Here is a 23,363-nt window from a genome sequence, read left to right as displayed (position 1 = left end):
TGCTCACTGTAGATCAAAATGTTTGAGAGTCTGAGTTTTGTTGTTACGCGCACGTGCATGGGTAGATGGACGAACAGACACCAAGACACAGCGTCCATTGATTAACAGTGCCCTGTGAAACCAGGAGCTAATATTGTTGCTCCCTGCAGACCGGCTAGGAGAGCAATTTTAAGGCTGACCTTTGTTGGGAAGGGATGCTGTGAATTCATTGGCATAGTTTAAAAGCCTTTCTGCCTCACACAACATGAGCAGAGGCTTCATAAAGCACAACCACTCTGACATGGCTGGGTCAGTGTTTTTTTGTTTGAGGTTAGAAGACGATTGTGCGACTTTTTAAACGGAATTATTTAGAGTGAGGTTAGAGATTGCGGAACAATGCCTTGTGATCTCCTGCAAATAATAAACCTTTTATTTATACAGTATAATGCAATCTAATGCGCTGCAACAAGCCAGTGTTATCACATCATTTGAAAGAACAATGTCAACACGGTGGCAAAGTCCATCCGTAGCCACCTCTCTCCCCTCGGTCCAACAATGGAATATTTGTCTCGCACCTGATTTTTTCTTGAGCAATTATGTTTCATGTTTCACAGCTCAAATATTTACAAAGGCACCCTCTTGGGAAGGGAGGGGGGTGGGCGTTAAACTCAATTTGTGAGTAAGCGCTCTCTGGAAGAAGACGTGCTGTGGGAAAGAATAAAAGAGTATTTTTTGTTTAATATTTTAAAGGAACATAACCTGAGGTGCACAGCATTAGTGCTGAAGAAAAAAAGAATGAAGGTGCTCAGTTGAAGTGAGAAAGCAAGCATTTTACCAGCGCTTTATTCCGACACATTACACTATGCAGCTGTTTTTGTAATGATTTTTTTTTTTTCTCAATTTTGCACAGTGTCCCAGGGGTCCCAGATCCATATTCTCCCAGCTGCTCCAATGTTTAATGTACACACTGCTTGTCCACTGCCTTCCGAATTGCTGGGAACGTTTCCAGAGAGAATACCGGTGGTTTTCTTCCATTTGTGTTTGCCAGCCACATAACCCAATTCATCCATAAATATGGGCTATCATGTCCATTTTCCATGTCTGTTCCTCAGACTAATTTACCACTGGCACTGATATGAAAGATGAGCCTTTTCTCTCAGGGAAATAGGATTATTCACAATGATGGGAAGAGGCAGAATCTCATCCGCTTTGACAAAAAGGGGCTTGCTACAAGAGAAGGTGACAGTCACAGTGCAGTTTGGGTGGGCAGCATTGACAGGAATCATCACGGCAGGACTTGAACTGTAGAGCTTTCAAGGAGGTTTCATGCAAACACAGAAGAAGGTTTTAGCATATAGATGAGACGGACTTTATGTTGCCACCAAAGTGGCCCGTGGATTCACTTCACTGTCTCTGAAGATTCTTCCAGCCATTATGCGTATAACATGGCTGCTTGTGAACCTCTGGCTCTGATCTCCGTTGGTCATTTGTTTTCACAATATCAAATCATCCAGGGAATATAATGGCCGCTTTTTTGCCTCGCTCCTCATTTCTGTTTGCTTCTTCCTTTTTCACTTTCACTTTCTTATATTTCTACTCACATTCCCATGCATATGTTTCTGAGAAACAAACTGGTTCTTTGGAACATCCACATATTAGATAACATACACTGTTTAGATTCAGAGTCACTGGCACGCCTCTTCCAATTTTCCACAGATATGGATAATTACCTGTAACGTGTTTCTCTTTCAGGGATTTGCCAGCAACTGAGAGTGCTTTAAGTTTCACCTAAAGGCTTTAAAGTGCACATAAAATACCATGCTTCTGAATGATTCATATTTACCGGGCTCAGGCTGGAATTTCTTGTGTCGTAGTTATTCTGAGCATATATGTGGAAACATTACATGAGGAGTGAATGAATGCGTGAGTCATGGAGGTGACAAGGGGACTTCACCTGTACATGAAATAACAAGCTGAATTGTTTCTACATGTGTGTGCTTAATTATATCCTTATGATGCGATGTCTTACAAGAGCCTGTCACTCAGTTTAAGATCGGAGCTCTGACATATGGTTGCAAGAGAGCAGCTCGGAAAACAGTGAGGCTGCTGTCAGTTAGATGGAAGTAAGAACAAGAACGTAGGAGTGGAGCAAAGCACAGAAACTAGGTTACATAAAAACTACAGAAAGCTCTGCACTGTCAAAAACAAATTTCACTTTCTCCATGGTCTCCTGCATGACTTTGCTCAGCCATTCATGTACATTACTTCATGTCATTTCTCTACTTCTTTGGTTATATTTCTGACCTCTCCACTCTACTTTTATTAAGTGTCCTATTAAGTATAAAACCAAAGTGAACTAACCTGTGATTTGCCACCACAAGCAATATTGTATAGCTGGGCAACCACAGTAGAAATGCTCTCTGACATTGGGAATAAATCTTGATCTTACTGAGCCAGTGGGAAAATAATAAAAGGCCTGGTAGTGTCTTTAAAATGTACAAACATATTGCCAGAACAAATAACAACGAACGAGAGACCTGCAATAAACAAGAGGAGTGATTGAAAATCACCTCTTTGTCGCTATGGCAACTTTTTTTTAGCATAACTGTTTTCACTCTTCTTCACAGCTAGTCAAAATCAATTCTGTGTCATTTTGAGACAACTCAAAGGCCCTCAAAGTATATCTACCTCTCAGTGGTATAAAAAGTGTATTTTCATGAACCATCTGGGATCTAGCCACAACAGAATTCAAATGTGATTCTGCATTCCCTGACAAAAGTGTTGTCGCTTATCCAAGTTGTAGGAACAACAAATAATGACTTTTAGCTGATCAGTTGGAATCAGAAATGGCTTATATGAAAGGCAAAGGCCTCTAGAGTATGCTAATTATACCAAAATAAAGTCTTATCATTTATTGATTTTTATCATTTAATTAGGACAGAAAGGTCAGATTTTGCTTGGATAAAAGTCTTGTCACATACACAAATAATGTACGGTAGAAATTATACTTAATTTGAAATACACAAACATGCTACAATAAAGTCACGGTGCCTTGGGAAAAAGAATAAATATCTTCAAAGCCTTCTCCTTCAGCTTACCCCAGACATGCTCAATAGTGTTCATCTCTGGTGACATGAGTGGTTTGTAGTTTGTAGTTTGTAACGTAATGGGCAGCAAGAATTTCTTGATACTTCAGGCTGTTGATGTTGCCATCCACTCTGCAGATCTCTCGCACACCCCCATAGTGGATGTAACCCCAAACCATGATTTTTCCTCCACCAAACTGGACTGTTTTCTGGGTGAATCTTGGGTCCATGCGGGTTCCAACTAGGCTGGTCGTTACCATCCTACGTTTCCGGCCAAAATTTGATTTCGGTCTCACACGGAGTCTGGCCCAATTGCACTTCCGCGGTTCGCGTGTAACCGTGCCAATCAGCCAACAGTTGAGTGATGACGCGGAACTCGCCTGCCAAGTTGCTTGTAGTCCAGCGAAGCTTGTAGTTCAACAGCATAGCAACAATGGCAACTCTCGAGAGCATCACGGAATTAAAACCAGAACAAGAGGCTTGTCTTGTCAATTTTATAAATGGCAAGGACGTCGTAGCTCTCCTTCCAACTGGCTTTGGGAAAAGTTTGATTTAGCGGAAGTGGTAAGCGTAAGAGCCTGAACTTCGGCGCACAATATACGTCATTACCAAACGTTGCTGATTGGTTAAGGGAACTCCAATGATTTTAAACCTCAAAATAAGCATCCGCCCATTACGGAGACAGATTCCTATTACATTGTGCCAGACTCCGTGCGAGACCGAAATCAAATTTTGGGCGGAAACGTAGGATGGTAACGACCAGGTCAGGTAACGACCAGACCAACAGGTCTTCTGCAGTTTTTGCGGCGATTGGGACACAATTCAATAGATGATTCATCAGAAAAATCATCTTTTTGTCACTTGTTCCCCGTCCATCCTTTCTGCCTTGGCAAATAATACACAATTTCTTAGTTGTCCTCTGTTTAATGCTGGTCTGTGAGCACTAATTCAGCCATGGAGACCACTGCATGAGAGAATTTGACAAACTGTCCTTGTAGATACAGGGGTTTCTGGTGAACAGTTCTCATGTAGCTCTGCTGCAGTTTAAAAAGGGCTGACCCTGGGCTGTCGAAGCAACAAACTGTCCTCTCAAACAGCTGTCTTACTGGGTCTGCCTGACCTGGGCCGGCCTGTCATGAACTTCGCCGGTTACTTCAAATCTTTTTCTTATCCCCTCCATGTGACGCTTGGATACATTGAAGATATCAGCCACCTCAGCAGCAGACTTGGTCTTCAGGCTCCTGATGAGCAGCACTTTGGTCTGTGGTTGAATCATTGGCATGTTGTCAGAGGTCAGGTTGCACTTCACAGGAAGGTATGGTGTGCTGGGGTTCTTTTACACACACCTGGGAATGTGTTTACCAACATCAGGTTTCATTTTGCACCCAGTTATTAAAGTGAAGGACTTTGACATTAAAATAAACCATTTATTGTAACAACTGAATGATTAGAAATAAAGTTATATGCCATTTTAAGTTACTATGTCCCTATGCGACAAGACTTTTGTCAGGGGCAGTATTCATAGGGTTGTGTGCTTATGTTGCCAGCACTGCCAGTCAAGAAAAGGTCAACTCACACCTGAAGCAGATAAACTAACTTTTAATAAATGATGAAACAAATAGTGAGAAATGAGCTGTGGACACAGCATTGACATATTATCACATTTTGAGCATTATTTACACTTCAGTCAGGACCACTTTTGTCAGAAATTTTTATTGCAGTTGGGGTAAATTATATTTGGTGGTATTGTTCTGTTCTGGGACCTCCCTGCCCACCCATGTGATTATGTGGAAAGCCCTAGGAATGGAGAGTAGCACTCACACAGAAGACAGACAAGGAAGAGAGTTTTGCCAATGTATGCTTCAGCTTGGCTGTCTTATAGATCAATTATGAGCTGAAAGAGCTGGCCTTGTGAGCTGTGCCTGAACTAACTCTATGCTGCTTATTCAGCAGTTACAGAGGAACTTCAGCATTCAGTTAGAGTCGAGAAAACATTTGACTTTTTAGCAATGACTACACAAAAAGATGGACTACTTTTAATGTCACCCAGAGGTTTGCTTAAGGGGGGGGGGGGGTGAAACAATGTGGTGGCTGTGACTGTTGTTATCTTGGCAGTGCCTGACTCAACCAAACCACTTAACAACATCATCGCTATCAAAATGCGGCCACATCCCCAGACTGTTATTTTGTACCAGGATGTAAATATGTTTAGTTGCTTATTGTACTGTAAACTTGACTATTTTAAAATGAAAACATGAGAGTCCATGGGGGATTGACGCACTTTTGGAGACAGCCTCAAGTGGCCATTTGAAGAACTGCAGTTTTTGGGACTTTCTCTCTGGCTTCTTTTTTTGGTTGCTGGTTGCTTTTTAGCTGCTAAGCTCAGCCTTGTGATTCAGATGAGAACATGCACAGCTTTTTCAGAGGAAACAGCTGCCTCCTGTGACTGAAAATTACAAAATCTACCCTGCAGAGACTCATGTTAGCGTTTTAGGTAATTGTTCTCCGTAGGTTCATCACTGCGAGTGACTCCTTCCCCAGTGTGACATGGATATCAAAATATTATTTTAGGTTTAACCATGTTTAGTAATTAACATCTTGTGTTGAAGAAAGTCATTTCTAAGATTTTTATCCAGTGTAATCCGCAAGCACCAGACCACTCCACGGGGCCATGACTGAGATAAGTTAAAGACCATAACCTTAAAAGAAAAATATGAATCTATATATGTGCTCCCTTAGCAATCATCATCAGAGTGTAAAACACAAAATTAAGGCGCAGTCACGCTTTCAGAAAAACTTATTATTACTTATTATGTTTGCCTCCCTCTGTCTTTAAACCACTCAAACACTTGGCCAAACTCATGCCACACACAATGAGCTGCTATTCACAGCTGCTTTCATTAAGTCACCCTCATTAAAGGCTGCAGCGATGAAACAGAGGAGTGCTCTGGTATAATCTCCTTCAAACGCCCACCGGCCTGTCCATCAGTACACACTAGACAGTCATTACACACACTACAGCAACCCACTTCAACTGCCCTCTCTGCCTCGCGCTCACTTTGCTGTTCCTGTGTCACCGCACAGATATTCTTCTCTGCTGTCCGTCGCTCGTGAAGAGACTGGGATTTCCAGCACAAAGAGTCCAAACAATGGAGAGAGAGTGCTCAAATCTTTGTTGCTTTTATCTGCGGTAATTACAGAACCACATGTTGTACTTGGGACGAGAAATATGTTGGTTGTTTTTTTAATCTTCCACCTCTGTTAAACACTCCCTTGTAATGCTTTTTTAACCACCGTTCTGCCAAAACACCACTCTGATATATTAGCTGTCTGGCTTGTGCTTATTGTGTGACAGGTGTGTGTGTGTGTGTGTGTGGCATCTATCAGTGTAACTGTATAGAGTCTGCCTGGACAGATTTTATGGGCAGGCTCTATTGCTGTTAATAAAGTTAATCATTTACAACAATGACAACAATTAGTGTATATAATATGAATCTGCAACATTCTTAATAATTAGTTTGATCTAATGATTTAAATATATATATAATTCATTCATTCATCTTCTATACCCGTTTAGTCCTGTTAAGGGTCGCGGGGTCTGCTGGAGCCTATCCCAGCTGTCATCGGGCGAGAGGCGGGGTACACCCTGGACAGGTCTCCAGTCTGTCACAGGGCTAACACAGAGAGACAGACAACCATTCACATTCACATTCACACCTACGGCCAATTTAGAATCACCAATTAACCTAATGAGCATGTCTTTGGATGGTGGGAGGAAGCTGGAGTACACACAGACACAGGGAGAACATGCAAAACTCCACACAGAAAAGCACAGTCAGCCCATGGATTCGAACCCGGGACCTTCTCGCTGTGAGGCATCGGTGCTAACCACCTCGCCCACATAATGCTGTGTGGTCCCATTTCAAAGCCAAATGGATCATCGAACACAGATTGTCATGAGATATTTTACAGTTCATCGTTTCCATGGGACAGCTGTGATGTGTTCATCATTGTGTGGAGCTACATCTGTGGCGAAAACTGCAGTTCCTCGAATGACCACTTGAGGCTGGCTCCAAAAGTGAGTCAGTCTCTATACATCACCATGGTACAACTTTGTAAATCTACAAACTGTGAAGGGTCGTGGGGTCTGCTGGAGCCTATCCCAGCTGTCATCGGGCAACAGGCGGGGTACACACTGGACAGGTCTATCGCAGGGCAACTTTGTAAATAGTTACTATATTCTTAGCACATACCTATATGCAGATTCTTCTATATGCGGATTCTAATGCTGCTGTGTTGCCCCGAGTTCCTTCTACAGGAGATCAAGTGGATCTTATCTTATCTTATCTTATCGTAGATGTATATATGTGCAAAACTGTTTTTTTGTGACAGGACCGGCTCCAAATGCACATATGAAGGGCTTTTTGTAAACTAACAAATGCATAATGATTCATAGTTTCAGGAAATTATACTCTAGTGAAAACATAATTAAGAACGGCATGTTTTACTGCTGCTGATAGATCCTCTACACCCTACACACTAGACATCTGTTTAGACTTTTAAACATATGTGGGCATAGAGTGAAAACATTAATCAACGCAACGCATTAATTGCACTTCTTTTAATTGTATGCATGCATTAAATTGTATGAATCAGTTTCAGTCTTTCAAGTGCTGCTATTAGTGTCATTAAAACTGAACCTGAACAACGTAAAAATACACACAGTTACTTTTGAGTCTGCTGTATTAAAAGCTCCTAAAATTCTGTTCAAAGTCAGACGTTTGTATAAGTGTTTGGTGTACTAATTACAACTACAACTCTAAAGCTCTACAGGTAGTCTAAATGTCTCTACAACTTCTCTTCTGAACTGCACATCTACAATCCAGATTGTGATGTAAGGGCAGTCGAGCCACTTTTGATATTGAGCCCCTGTTGCTCCAACTCACAAATCTTTCGTATGCAGGTCACAGGAACGTTAAAGCCTGCACCTGCTCCTTTTCTTCAGCCAGAGCGAATTACCTCACAGGTCTAATAATCACGCCACATAATGCTGTGTGGTCCCTGGGACGATGGGAGCTGATTGCTCTCGATCATAATGAGCTCCCAGAAAATAGATTTGTCTAGACAAATTATTTTCCAGGGAAATATCCAATGCCCGGTGTCGTTTTGTGTCTTCAGTCAGACCCAGAGGCCTGACAGCTAATCAGCCTGCCGTTAATGAGACTGGGACTCCGTTTTAAATGACAATCTCTCCTTACAAAGAGGAACTGACAGCCAACCAGGAAACTGTTAGAAAATATGATCCTACTCCAATAACATGTTCGGGGATGGTATAATTTAGATGACAAGCACAGAGCTCCTGTGAAACTGCATTGATGGAAGGCGTATACAAGTAGGAGCAAACAACAGTGAGTCATTTGCGACACTGTGAATAATCATGCATACTGCAGGCACCTCAAAAAGGCGGATGTCACTGAAAAAAAGAAAAAAAACAAGTTGTAATATGTGGGTGCCAGAGCCAACATTCATCGTCATCACGACCTTTTCACCCCGAACACCTACAGAACATGAACACAACACAGGCACGCCCATCCTCCCACAGCCACTTAGAAACACTCAAACACACATATGCACAGGCACAGACTGTTATCTCGGAGCAAGGCAGCCAAGTCAAGCGCATCTTTATCCTCGCTTGCATCCGCCGATTACAAATGATTCTTTGTCCTATATGATTTTTGCTGGCTTTTTGAATGGTAGCCTCGCCGCCAAGCTTAGCCTTTTGGAGATGGATGTGCACTCTAACCTGATGATCCATGGCCCTACTCCCACAGGCTAAATGTGGGCGTGTCTATGTGCGTGTGAAGAGGGTCTGCTGACTTCAACAGCTGGCTTCTTCCAATAGGCTGTCAGCAAGCACATCCGCCTAATGATATCACTGCTGCTTGTTGATGTGAAAGGTACAGAGCGGCAGACAGAGAGGAACAGAAGGACAAGACGAGACAAACACACATAAATACTGTATATCACTCTTAATAAAGGAATATACTGACATGCCTGAAACGTGCATTTAAAGCAGCTGCAGCCGTTATCATTTACATTACATTAGTTGTATCAGGTGCAATGCAATGCAGGCAATGCAACCTGCTCAGCGCCAAACAAACAAACAAACAAACAAACAAACACAGGAACTAATTGAGATATTTCCCTCAAGAGTTGGTGGAGACCAAAAGTAGAGGAAAAAAATAAGTAGAGGCAATATAATGGATATATTCACCAGACGTCCACAAACACAACACCGAGGGAATAATAATGCTGCTCCGTGACTGCTAGATGTGTAAACAAGCAAAAAATAAAAATAAATAAATCATGTGTGTATCATACAGTAACAATGCTGGTTTAATTAATCTTTGTGTTCAGCAATGACAATCACTAATGTGGGTTGCTGAGTGATGCTGCTCGCATTAACACATTAACAATAACATTAGACAACGCAGGCTACTGGTCAGACGAGACCTCAACAGACTGTCTAGACTGTTTACTCTAGAAAGAGGAAGAATACACAACTATGACACAAGTAACACAAGTTCGCTGTGAAAATGTATGCAAACAGACATATCAATATATCACTATTAATAAAGGAAAATACCAGCATGCCTTAAAGTTGGTGGAGACCAATAGCAGAGCCAAAAGGAGAGAGACTATTACCGATATATTCAGTGTGGGCTACTCAGTGATGTTTGCCCACATTGACAATGATATTAGGCAACATAACTACTGGCTAAGAGCATCAGACCGCAGAATGCGATGTATGAACTTTGTGCCCAGAGGTTGCCCAAGGAAGAAATAGAGAAGGAATGGTAACACCAACCAGTAACTCGCTCAATGTACTGTAAATATGGGCGTGTAAGTATCGGAATATACTTGAAAAGTTGTTTCCCTTGGGAAACGGGGTCCTCTATCTTCCTTCATGAGAGGGAGCAGGATCTAAATGAAGTTCCTGCCCAAGCCTGGGAACTTTTGGGGTCAGGCTTGAAGTGTGTTTGCTTTCAGTATGTGGCTACTGGTTATCAGGACAGTGCAGCCCAAGAGATTTTACAGCCAACGTGCCAACAATGAAGGATGAAGGCTTGGATTTGTTTTCCTTGAAGTAATCTTTTTTTTGTTTTGTTTTGTTTTTTACGGCAACATCCTTATGCCTTCCACAAAATTTCTCCTCTAATTTAAATTGAACGTGGAGTTTCAGCACGACTGCAAACTCGTCTGTCCAGTGGGAGCTCACCCCGTGTTTATATGTGCTGCAAATACACATGCAGATTCTCACACACGTACACTCCCTCTTTCTCACAGACTCGCGGCACTTACACATTTTGTAAACGTACGGAGAGGCACTCCAGCAGCTGAATATGAGTATACATCAGGCTCTGCTGGATGAGGTGCTGGGTATACAGTCGGAGAAAAACTCCCAGAAGGACCATTTAGCTTTCTGAAGATGGTGCTGCTCTGTTGCCTCCCTGACTGTCAAAAGAAATCCATTTACTTACTCTCCGTCCGCTGGGGAGAGCTCTTTTCTTTGTATTCAGTGCACAGATGATAGTCACTCTTTTGTTTTATTCTCTCATTCTTCGAGACTTAATAGAGGGAGCAAAGCAACACAGGGAGAGAGACCAGTCAATCAGGTTCTGGTTTGACAGGCTCTGTGTCTTAACTTAATGACGCATATGGTGGTAACACAAGACGGTAAATGAACCGTTACTTCTCCGCTTCCCGTGCCTCTCATTACAACTGTATTCACCATACAGACTTAATTCATAAATTCATAAACTCTGAAATCTGAAGCCTCGCTAAAACACACTCTTGGACAAAAAAAATATGTAATTTAATTTTGGGAATTTGATATCTCAGACTAAAGAGCCCCATCTTATCACTATGAGTGATTAATCCGGGAACCAAAAGAACATTTGCACATGTTCTGTTCAGGCTCATTAAGAGCTAAGCTCCTTGTTAATCTCTTGCAAAGGTCAGATTCAGCAGACCATCGAATTTGCACTTTTCTGTTGATAGGACTCTTTGCCTCTACGTTTTCACACCTTGGCATATGGCAGGTAAAAGAGCTTTTCACTTCGGGAACTCTCCTTTAAATCCTGATCATCTCCTCAGTGACTGTTCGTGAATCTGCGGCTTCCTTCTGCCTCTCCCCCACTCTCTGAGCCTCTTGAGACGCTGTTTATGTGTACGACAAGTGCGCGAATCAATGTGTGTCAGCAATGTAATGAGATGACGTCACCAAGTCAGATGTTTTACATGCATCCTTGAGACAATTTCAGGAAATGGGTTTTATTTATTCTGCATTGTTCCCACAAGTCGGCATCATCATCCTAACCGTCATCATTTCATACAAAATGGCACAATACTGTATCCATAACAACGGAAATAAAGACAAATATTTAGACAAGTCATTGTACAACATACTGTACTAGAAAATACAATACACATCATGGATTTCACTGTGTTGCTCTTATAAAAAATAAAAATAGCAGTTACAATAAAAACATGTTTTCACTTTAACCGGTGTCTGTGTCGAAGCTGTGGAATGTTTTGACAAGAAGATGCAGCACGTAAAGCTCATCCTGGCCTTTCCAAGCAGTTACACCTAGAGTTCTCACAAAACAGTCACCCATGCACAATAGTCAATGTGTTTACACCTTATGTACAATATAGTAAAAAAAAAGTATGTACATAAAGATGGAGTCAGTCATACGTATCTCCTAGTGTCCCTTCTGCACAGTATCTTTTTAAACGACCTCCTAAAGTCGTTGTTGAAGATGGTGTAAATGACGGGGTTCAGAGCACTGTTGCAGTAGCCAAACCAGAAGAAGAACTTGAAGAGTTTCTCAGGTACCTGGCAGGTCACGCACAGAGTCTTCAGCATGTATGTAAAGAAAAAGGGAAACCAACAGATGACAAACACTCCAATGACCACGGCCAGGACGAAGGTGAAGCGTTTCTCCCGGTTCTGGCGGCCCTTCCACCGGCTGCCCTTTGTGCTTGGCACCCGCTTTTGGACATCACTGTCCCCCGGTTTGATTTGGCTCGATCTGGCTTTGCCCTTCGTCGATTTCTTTTTAATCGAGCATGGATTGTTCACTTTGTGGTCAGAGGAGGATGACTCCTCAATGTCCACCCCGTTGGCCTCACCTTTCTCCTCATCTGCCCTCCCTTCTCCTCTCAGTCCCTCCTTCAGCTCAATGTCCTGTTCACCGTTTAGCTTCTGGTGGCCGTTTTTTTGATCGGCAGCAGCGACGGTGGCTGTCTTGGGCAGGTCCTTCCGCTTCCGGTCTCCTGGTGGTGCCCGAGTCCTCTTTTTGGCGATCTGGTAGATCCGCACATAGACCAGCACCATGATGAGGCAGGGAAGAAAGAAGGACCCGATGCAGGAGGAGATGACATACCATTTATTATCATTGATCTCACAGGCAGGGTTGACCTTGCCAATTTCTTTCTCCATGGTGATCAGAGGTGGGAAGGAGATAACAGCTGCTATGACCCACACAATGAAGATGATACACTTGATGCGCCGTGGCGTCCTCTTCAGGTTGTACTCGATGGCCTGTGTGATGGACCAGTAGCGGTCCAAGCTGATAGCACAGAGATGGGCAATGGAGGCAGTGCAGAAAAGAACATCAAGTGCAAGATATATCTCACACCACACCTCCCCAAAGTACCAGTATCCCATGAGCTCGTTGGCCAAGGAGAAAGGCATCACGAGGGTAGCCACCAAAATGTCTGCCGAAGCCAGGGACACCAAGAATAAGTTCTGCGGCGCCCGCAAGGCCCGGCTTGTAAACACAGCTATGACCACCAGCACGTTACCAAACACTATCAGCAGAATCATGATCCCCACCAGCACAGTAAGCAGCAGGGACACCTCGAGGCTGTAAGGGGCCTGATTTGGAGCAGTCTGGTTGGTCTTGTTCGACTCCATCGAAGCAGATTGTTTCGCTTCCTCCATGAGTTCACCTGAGGTTAACAAATATCATCCACCAGGAAGAACAGAACTAGTAGCTCGCAGCAGGGCTGAGAGGGAAAGGAACTGAATCACTCCTCTGAGGCTTTCCCGGATTTTTCTTTTTCATTGTGTACTGCCTCCTCAACGATAAACCCTCATTGATTGTAAGGGAGTCAGTTCTGATCTGAAAATATGAGGCAACAAGGGGGACAAATCAGATCCATCAAAGCTATTAATACTATTTTAAACACTTATCTGTTATCTGTTAAATTATTACTAATAAAACTGTCTCAGACATCGGAAAAGCACTTTAACCTGAATGACACTGAGAAAAAAAAAGCCATATAAAGAGCGGAATAGTCTTACCTGTGGCTATGAGCGGGGACACAACCTCTCCAGTGCCGGGCATTAAAAAAACTGGCAGTGGGTAACTTCTTTAGGCAGATCAGTAAGAAGCAAAGGAGATCCATGAGACGGATGAAACGTTTCCTCCGCGTCTCCTCTCTCTCCCCACGCAATGATCTCTGCGCTCCATCTAGTTGCGCTCAGGAGCGGACCTAATAGAGCGCTAATCACGTTATCCCGGGCGCTGCCGTGCTCCTGTCTGTGTGTGGAGTTTCTCTCCTCAGTGTTAACCAGTGCGCCACTCCCTCTCTTTATAGCCCGCACGCTGCAAAAAGTGTCCCGCTCACTGGGTCACCCTGCGTCCGCAAGACTGTCAACACTGGCACTATGCCATGCCGTGTTTGTCTGGCAACACCTGACAAAGACGGCAGGATCGGCTGCAAGCGTGTTGAGTCCGGAAGGAAGGAAGAAAAGGAAGAAAAGAGCACCAGAGAGAGAGAGAGAGAGAGAGAGAAAAATACATGCATTCATGAACATGAGCATGCATAGGAAACATACAGGTGCAGAATTATAAAATGACAGGTAGGGAACTCAAAACGTGGTTAGAACGATGCAAACATGATGCAGAAGTGTGAAACATAAATTTACATAAATTATAACTCATGAGCAGGTTCAGTTTTATTTAACAACACGTGTGTCAACCAGAATTTATTATACAAGTAAAAAATAAAACTTTTTTTTTTTTTAACTGACACAAGTAAGCAGCTTTTTAGTGAATGATTATTATTTTCTTACATGAATTTATCCACAATTTAAATCACTTGATGTGATGCCAATGCTCTATGTGTGTTCAACTTTATACCTCACACTCATGATCATAAAAACAGTGTATAGCCTAAGCAAACACATAATAAAAGGTGAGCTACTCCCAGCCAAGTTCATTTATAGCACAAATGTGAAGGTTGGGCCTCATTTGTTTTAAGAAAAGCGTGTTCCAGTTTGAAGATTCAAGTTGTTTCTTTCTTCAGATAGAAACATTACAAACAGAGTGAACTGTAGGATGTGGTGGGGCAGACATTTTTTGCAGCGCGGCTGCTAGTCTCTGTTGCTAAGCAGCAGCCAGAGCCACACCATGTGGACATCAACAGAGGCATTTTATTACTTTGTTCAATTTAATTTATTTAGCCACCTTTTACACTTTGTGCTGAACACGCCGAGGGAGTTCCCCAAACTTCGTCAGGGGCAATGCCCAGGCTGATTCTCTGGTCCTGTTTGCCCAACGCACTCATCTGACAGCGTAATTTGGTGTTTACAAAAGTGATGCTGGAGCAGTGGCACGGGCAGGTTGGAGGAGATTAATCACTGTGAAGAGTCTGAAAAAATGAACCTGCTGTTGGGGCGTTCCTTACGTGGGGCCTCATGCTGAAGTGAGTTTGGCGAGGGCTGTTGGGAATTTTAACGTACTAAAATGAAGGAAACCTCCCATTTATTTTTATGAATTCAACTGAACAGCTGACCTGCTGCTTAAAGACAAATATTTAACTTTATCCCTCGCCTGCATTAATGGCTCCAGTGCTGTTTAACCACATCGTATTTAGCTGGTAAACCATACATACACATTCTGTAGGTCTGCACCGCAGCAACTGGCTGAAAATGTTCAGATGTAGCAGCATAAACTGCAGTTTATGTTTCGTTTTCACTCCCACAGACACTAGTATTCCACTCATGTAACCACCTCATTCAGGAGAGACCCATCTGATCAGAAGGAATTTTCAATCTGATTGAGAAGGGTGGTGTAAACCTTTGATAATCCATTCTATAGGAAAAATATTAGCTCCTATTAATCATGTAAACATGTGATCTGATGGTCTGTTTCTCTCTGGTTGGAATAAATCAGTTCTTTCTGAGCATGTTTGTGTCCCGTGGGGTAAACATGAGGCGGCGTGACGAGTTTCCAGGAGGGACAGAAACATGGAGGTAGCAAAGCAATCAGTTGTTCAAACAAGTGTTTAAAAGGATGAACGAAGCTGGAAACAACATGCTCGTCTTTGTCTACTAATTCAGTCCAAGGTTGGAGAAAAAAACATCTTCTTCCTCTCTTCCCCTTCTCTATTCTTCTGCTTCTTCTCATCATCTTGTCTTCATCCTCCTCCATCCTACTTTCCTTCGTCTCTTCTTCTTCCTCCTTCTACTATTTCTTCTTCTTCTTTTCCTTATCTCCTCCTCACCCTCATTACTCCTATTCGTCATCTTCTTATTCTCCTCCTCCTCTTCTTTCTCATCTTCCGTGTTCTGTTTCTTTTTCTGCTCCTTGACTTCATCTCCTCCTCTTCCTCCCTCTTCTTCTTTTATTGTATTCTCAGCAGATCTGACGCTCCACAGCAGCAGAGAAACTTTGTCAATAAAGTTCTTTAGTGATTGCTGTTTCACACACACATACATCTGATCAGAACTTTATTTAGCATCTATGTAAACAGCTAAATTGAAATCTCAGATTAGAAGTATTGATCTGGTGTAAGACATATTGTTCATGTGAACACTTCATGCCCGCTATCAGCATGGTGAATTCAGCTCTGTGTTTCATAATGTCATTTAACTATCAGTTTCTCCCACTGGTCCTCAAAGTTGAGATTAGTTCAGCTTGGTACCACCCACTTCATGTCTCCAATTTGTTTCTCTCCTATCATATAATAATAACTCAGAATTTCATTAACTTTCACGGCGTCTGGTCGACACACCGCCGCTGTCTCTTCCTGCGTGGACGAGCCTTGCTGCTCATTTTAACAGGATGTCGGTGTGCCTGGTGACATTACGGAAACCCTCCGTGCTGCTTCACTCGGAAGATCCCACACAGTGTTTGTACATTCGGACTCATTGTGTGTAGTACGTTTAGAATAGTTGAGCCTCAGCTAACTGCATATGGAAATCATTTTCCTCTTATCGCTCCTGTGATAACAACAGTGGCCATACAGGTAACAAACTCGGATCAAACGTCCAACAGGTGCTTTGGGGAAAAGAATGTGTGTGTGTTCTTGTTTTTATTAAAGTGTGAGTAGGAGAAGGCCCAAATGCTGACCTTGTGGGACCATTTTGAACGTGTATGGGCTCCACAACAATTTTAGGGTTAAAACCTGTTAAGGCTGCATGGTTTTAGGGTAAATGTTGCAATTAGTTGCACTTAGTTGAGATGCTTATGGTTAGGGTAAAGGTCAGGGAATACGTCATGTCAATGGAAGTTGAAAGAAGAATTTGAAAGTGTGTGTTTATTGCCTCTGGCATTGCTGCCTGTTCTCCACATCATCAGTCATGTGGTTGATGGATGTTTCCCTGACACCCTCTCCAAAAATCATTATTGTAACAACCATTGCTGGTTGCTGTTTCTGACCAACATTTTCCTTACTTCTCCGTCATGTCCTCTCATACCTCCATCTATCTCTGTATCTGTGCTATAAGTAAGACCTCCAGCTGCTGGCCTCCTTCGCCAAAGAACGTCACATGGTTTGTAATGTCTGTAATGGCGATGCAGTGCGGGATGGCATCGTCAGTGTCTCCTGCAACATGAGCTCATTACTGATATGAAAATGTGTCTGATACTGATACTGTTTTCTTACCTGGACTGCATATGGGTTTCTCTATTTCCGTCTAAGGTGCACACAATCCACAAGAATGTAGTGAATTGTATCAGAGGTTTGTCTGAAAAACACATTTGATTGTTAATGAAAAGCTAAAACTGAATCGAGGTTAACCTCTGTATGAGCTTTTTCCAGTACTTCATGGACTCCTGATGCCACAGATAAGGCCTTCTCCTACTGAAAGAGAAGATGCTTTACAGAACTTAGAGCCTGAAACCTGATTTGTCTCTGCCTTAACGGCCCACTTTGTAACAATGGACTACTTGCAGGATATCAGGTTTTAAAGTATTCCCGTGGCTTCATAGGTGATGTTGGAACCAAAATGGATCCACAGGTATCACTAACATTAATGTTTTGACTGCTGCTGGTAAACCTGCTTTACTTTGGGCTCAATTTGGGAAAAATTAGTGGATAACTGCTGCACTTTTGAGCATCTCGTCTTTACTGGGAGCTCCGATACCTCCTCAGAATGGAGACCACTACAGTCGGCACCTGGGATTCAAACTGGAAAAATAGAACGAAAATGAATCTTTTGTAGCTCAGATCCCTCCAGATTTAAACAGCTTCAGTATTTTATTCCTACAAATTCATCCAAAAAGGCATGTTTGTCTAAGCCCTGTTTTTACCAGTTAGTTGTAATGTTCATCCACAGCAGAGAGCTGAATACCAGCCAAACCTATCCTAACAAACCAATACATCCCTGTTTATTTGAACTAGGTTTTATTTGCTTTCGCTGCTTTTATTGTCCTGACTTGATTTGAATTGATTGCGTTGAACTGTCTTATCCGAGTGTGTAACTGTCGCTTTTTAAATAAAGTTATTATAATTAAGATCAATGTCCTGCAGCTATGTTTGTGTGTGTGTGTGTGTGTGTGTGTGTGTGTGTGTGTGTGTGTGTGTTGTTGCAGATGTTTGTACTTGACTGACGGTGTAAACTGTTAATGGGACTAACAACAAGCAGCCTAATAACACAGACTACCAGAGAAGAGAAGCACACATCCCCGGCTGTCGGTGACTTCCCTCCTCTTTGCTGTCACATCCACTTACTGATTTAAATTTGAGCAGGTGTTTCATGTGCAGTACTCCTGTGCTGTAGCTGGCTGGTAGCGCACAGTAGTCGTCCTGGCCGTCCATGACTGACACCAAGTCCCACACGTTGTGGCTGCCTCCTGGAGGCGGCCGCATACAAACATGCTCATCAGCTTGAAAAAAAACAGAGATACCCTTAGCAGTATTTTACATCTGTAGGAAACAAGATCCGACACACACAGCTGGAAATATTTCTCTGCTTCTGTGACGTTATTCAGCTCGTTTGAAATATGCACCATCCTAACATATGCTTTATTTGTGGGCACCTGTTAAATCTCTCAACATGAACAGCAATGCACAAAACATCACAAGAATGAAACAATGTCATAAAACAAAAACTCTTTTAAAAGTATATTCAAATGATTTAAAGGAAAAAGTGGTTCAAACGGAATAAGTAGTTGGAAAACAGAGATGATATGTCATGAAGCTACTGCGTTTTCTTTGTATCCTACTGAGAAAAAGCTTGAAACTTCGGGGCTTCAGTCACAGCTGAAACAGTGAATTCTGGTGGCTTCCAAAGCTCATAAGCTTTCAGTTCATGGTTTATAATATAGACATAATTGAGCAGTGTAAAATGATTTAAAAGTGAGCTCACTATAGATAGGCATTGTAGATCTTACTGCTGTAGTTAAAGTGGCCATTTTATGGCTGATATTTATAGAATATATTCACTGAGTAATCCTTTATGTCGTTATTACTCCAGGAAGCTCACCTCTTCTCCTGTCATATAGGCCGGTGCTGTTTAACTAGATCATATTTAGCTGTCTAATGATACGTACATCGCGTCCATCAAAAACAAACACCGTCTTGTTTACTTTGTCCACAGTGTTGAGATGTGGCCGGTAATGGAAGACACTCTTAAAACGAGTTCAGCAGCAGTTCATCAGACCGTCGCTTTGTCTTAAACCAGCAGGTACACTGGAAAATCCAGTCACTTGACTTTAAATCAAACAAGGTAACATGGTGAATTAGAGCTAAGTTGTTCAGTTAGTAACTACTTAGTTACTATTACCTGAATATATAGTACAACTAAAATAAATTGAGTTTGTTTATGTCACTTCATTTAGCGTCCACTGCTTGACACACTTCTTAACTCAGCTATTAACTTTAAGGAATATAAATGTTGGCATGTAAATGATCAGTGTATTGTTTTTAGAAGATTGTGTAGATTCAAACACTTAATTTGATATAATTAAGTGAATCGGAACTATTGAGTGAGTGTAATTAAATCGAAATATTTAACACAACAGGTCAGGAGTTAACAGTAAACCAGGGGTTACTGAAATTAAATATATAGGCGACTCCAATATCAATGCAGAGGAGATGAACTAGAGGTAGAACCACCCTATACCGTGATGAATATCATCAGTATGAAGAACAGTCACCACCAGTTATGAAACAGGTAAAAAGGTGGTGAGTAGAAGTGGACTGATCTGTGCATGTCCAAATGTTGGAAAAAAAATAAATAAATAAATCTTTATCCAAAAACAGGGGACTGAACTTAAAAACAATGAGCTGGTCCAAGTTTTCGAACCCTAAATCTCTGCAAACTTATTTTTAGTAAAAGTAGACAACAAGTTGACAAAAACTAGGTTAGGGCCACTAAATGTATTTGATTAAATACCATGTTAGAATTTACAGTGTATGAAATAAACCAGCAGTAAGCAGGACAAAGCTTCCACTTTTATTAACATCACTGTTATTTTAAAAAGGCTAATCCTGACTATTAAAGTCTTATAACAACAATATCAGTGTCAGTCGTAAGAAGAATGTGTTTGTCTTAACTCTGGCACAAGTTACCAACTTTGATTTATATATACAGTATATTCCTCTTTATTCTTTCATTTTAGTTCTTTATATTCCTCTGAAATTACACACATAACTAAAAATTTGCAAACTATACATAAAATAATATATTAAAAGTAATTGATGGTTATTTTGCATCCTTTCTACAGATCAGACATTTCTTCATTTTCTATCCCTCAGGCAGATTCAAACTTCCAGACTCCCCCTGAAGCTCTGTTTAATGATAGGTTTGTGTTCCACTGCTGTGCTAGATTTGAAATCACTCCAGGGGCGTGAGCTGGATAAGGAAAGTCCCGAAAGAGCTGAGCTGAGGGAGGACACAGCGTTCGCCGCTCATCATCAGAGTGTGCCGGACAAAGTCTGACTCAGAGGACGAGGATGGCAGCGTCACAACAATCCTCAGTGCAGTTGTAAAAATCTTCACATTGTGCTGCTGCTGCTACTCTCTGCATAATAAAGTCAACAAATTATATGTTTATAGATCAAGGATGAAGGTCATACAGCGAAGTGTTGACCTCCATTCGGCTAATGGCGTTTCTCTCTTATTATGTTTCATGTTTTCAGCTGAAGAGTCCCCTACTTGTATGTGTGTTTGCTTTTTGTCTGGCTGGCCTTGATCGTGTGTCTTTTACTCTGATTTATTTTTAAATCCGGTTTTATATTTTTAAATTTTGTTGAATGCCACGTGGTTATGTCCAATTCAATCATTTCCAGAACAGTTGCTGAGAAATGCCCTTTTCTCAAGGGAAATAAAGAACGTGTTGAGGTGATAATAGTATTTTAGTCTTTATCTGTAAGCAGGCATTAAATGAAGAGTAAATGTTTTTCTCTCACTTGCATTAAACTACCTGTACCCCGCTTGGCTGCTATAGTGGCTAGTAGTGTTTCACTGTCAGTGTTTCCTTTGGAGGTCAAGTACCTGAGGGTGGCGTCGCTCACACCTGTTCCCACGGAAGTGTGCCACTGACCCCGTGCTCCCTTCAAGAGAGAGAGACAAGAAGATGGACCGGGTAATTGGCACGAATGTACTCCGACGGAAGCTTAATGGCTTGTTAGGGATTCAATTTGCCCCGCGATGATTGGTACCTGTTGAAAGCCCTCAAACGCGAAATATTTGACGAATGCGCGGAAGGCTTTTAACGGGAAGTGGGTGAATATTCAATGCGCCCACCTGCGAAGGCGACGCAAACACACAAGACGCACACACACACAGACACTTGCTTCGGGTCGGCCTGATAACCCGGTCTGTGCGTTGTTTGTGGATAAACACCAGGCTGTTCTGTTTCATGGCGGCGCACGCAAAGCGCAAGGATACAGTGACACCTGTCGTCTCCTGCAAGACAAGCTTCAGGAGGACGATAAAATATACTATTACTGCGGGCATGGCGACGACTGAAGAAGGACGAGGGGTTGGAGGTCACTGCGGCTCAGAGTTTTCTCTTGTCTGTGGGTCCTTATTTACTTTGCTGAGGACAAAGGTGTGAAGGAGGCTGTAGTTGCACTCCAGTCACTACAAGATGACAGCATCAGTGCGACAGGAAAACCAACTTTTGGTTGATCAGTGTTATAAAAGGCATCGCACTTCTTAGTATGAAAAGCTCACAGTATGATTATGATAATTATTAATAATTATTACAGAAGCGGAGGCTGCTTCAACCTTTAGAAAGACTGAGTTTAATTCACCAGCAGGGGGCGGTGTTGTACTGGACAGAGACACTCAGTCATTTGCAGTTGATCTCCCCATCTCATGCTCACACAAAAAATACAACTATGCACACAAGTCTGAAAACTTCAACCTCATCTATGAACAACATGCTAAATGCAAAGCAAAATGTCAGTCTGAATCACAAATCTCTCAGCACAAACTGTACCATTTAGCACACTTTGTTCACCTGCAGACTGTGGCTCTCATTATGCAACACCCTGATTACCAAGTAGTCTCAGTCATGTTGTCGACTGTGCAAACTCACTTGGAGGGTCAGGTCAAACATGTGTCCGTTCAGCTGAACGCTTTGTATTGCATTGATTCTCTTTGTAGTGCTTCTCCTTGTATTAGCAGTGGGTGAAATGAATGAGTTACCACATACTATATAAAGTACATACACGAGTTACTGTGAATACATCAAAACAAGAAAAAGAAAATGCATTTCCATACACTTGTGTGCATCTGACTATGCAACCACTCCCCACGAAGCCAAGACATACAGTGCCAGTGTTTTGAGAAATTGTTTCATTTGTTTGACTGGGTTCTCTTTGTCTACTTTCAGGACTTGCGTGAAAATCCGCTGATGTTTAGAGTGATTTCGGAGCAGAAATGTAGAAACCTTTAAGTGGCACTGGACATGAACACTTGAGAACGAGGGCAGTTTGTGTTTAGAGCTTTGAGAAACGTGCTTAAACGCTTGGCAAAATGTGCATGTGAACCACTGACCCTTTCACCACACGTCACATTACACATTCTGTATGATATAGGAGAAAATAATCACGGCGCCCAATCATGTCTGCGCGTGAACAGCCGGCCTGTGATCAGGTTTATGCAGCAGAGCACATCGTTGTGGGAGAACATAAATCACGATGCACCTTATTACCGCTGCAGTTTCACAGGGTTTAGGTTATAAAATGATTAAAATGTTATTAAAATCATCAATCTGAATAATAGGAAAATGAGTTGTGAGAAATGCCGCATATAAATACACGGAGACAAGAGCAACCTGTTTACCTCTGTGGTTCTAGGTAAAGTTTGCGGGTGTATGCTCTGAATGATTGTACCTGGGTATGAAAATAATGAGTCACATAAATATTTCCAAGAAGAGCTGTGGAGAAGAAGAGGCTTGGCTCAGGCAGGCCAATGGTGACACGTACTGTAAATAAGGAATAATAACACCATTAAGGTAAAAACTGACATGAAACGTGCGGAGTAACACAACAGGAAATATTACAGCAAGGGCTTCTGTTCAGAAGAGTGTACATGAGTGAATAATAGGTTTTCTGCATGGCATAGACTGCAGTGTATGTGCAAGATGCTATTAGGAACGATTACTTAGAGGAAAATGTGTGAAAAAGTCTGAGGGACGCTTTTGTAAAGTGCCTCAATAGGTGACGAAGAGGAGGAGTGAAGATTCCTCCATGTGAGCCTTGAAGACAGTCTAATTAAATAGCTGGCGTTCACTTTAAATAGGACATTAAAAATGTAATGATGTGTTTTATTTTCCCCGCATGTGTGCTTTGGTCGACAGATCACCCATTAAGTTTCATGTGTATTGTATATGTACATTGTATATCTTTGAGGAATCTGAGGTTTAGATTTCCTTTTTGTTTGGTTTAGCTGATGTGAAATGCAGAAGTTGTGATATTCTGGTGTTATGACAGTTTAGGCAAGAGTTCAGAATGGAAGGTCTGCTGACAGGTTCTCTCTCTATC

The 23,363-nt window shown here is 42.0% G+C and overlaps 1 protein-coding gene across 1 annotated transcript; it reads right to left on the bottom strand.

Moving 5' to 3' along the window:
• Positions 1-11,266: 11,266 nt before the first annotated feature.
• Positions 11,267-13,685, bottom strand: adra2a (adrenoceptor alpha 2A). The gene has a single exon (XM_084556131.1). It carries the CDS (start codon positions 13,072-13,074, stop codon positions 11,818-11,820), a length of 1,257 nt encoding a protein of 418 aa, XP_084412257.1. The 5' UTR covers positions 13,075-13,685; the 3' UTR covers positions 11,267-11,817.
• Positions 13,686-23,363: the final 9,678 nt, after the last annotated feature.

This window comes from Chelon labrosus, assembly GCF_963514085.1.
Source record: "Chelon labrosus genome assembly, chromosome: 2".
Taxonomy (NCBI): Eukaryota; Metazoa; Chordata; class Actinopteri; order Mugiliformes; family Mugilidae; genus Chelon; species Chelon labrosus.
Note: the sequence above shows the minus strand (reverse complement) of the source record. Positions and strands in the feature narration are given on the sequence as shown.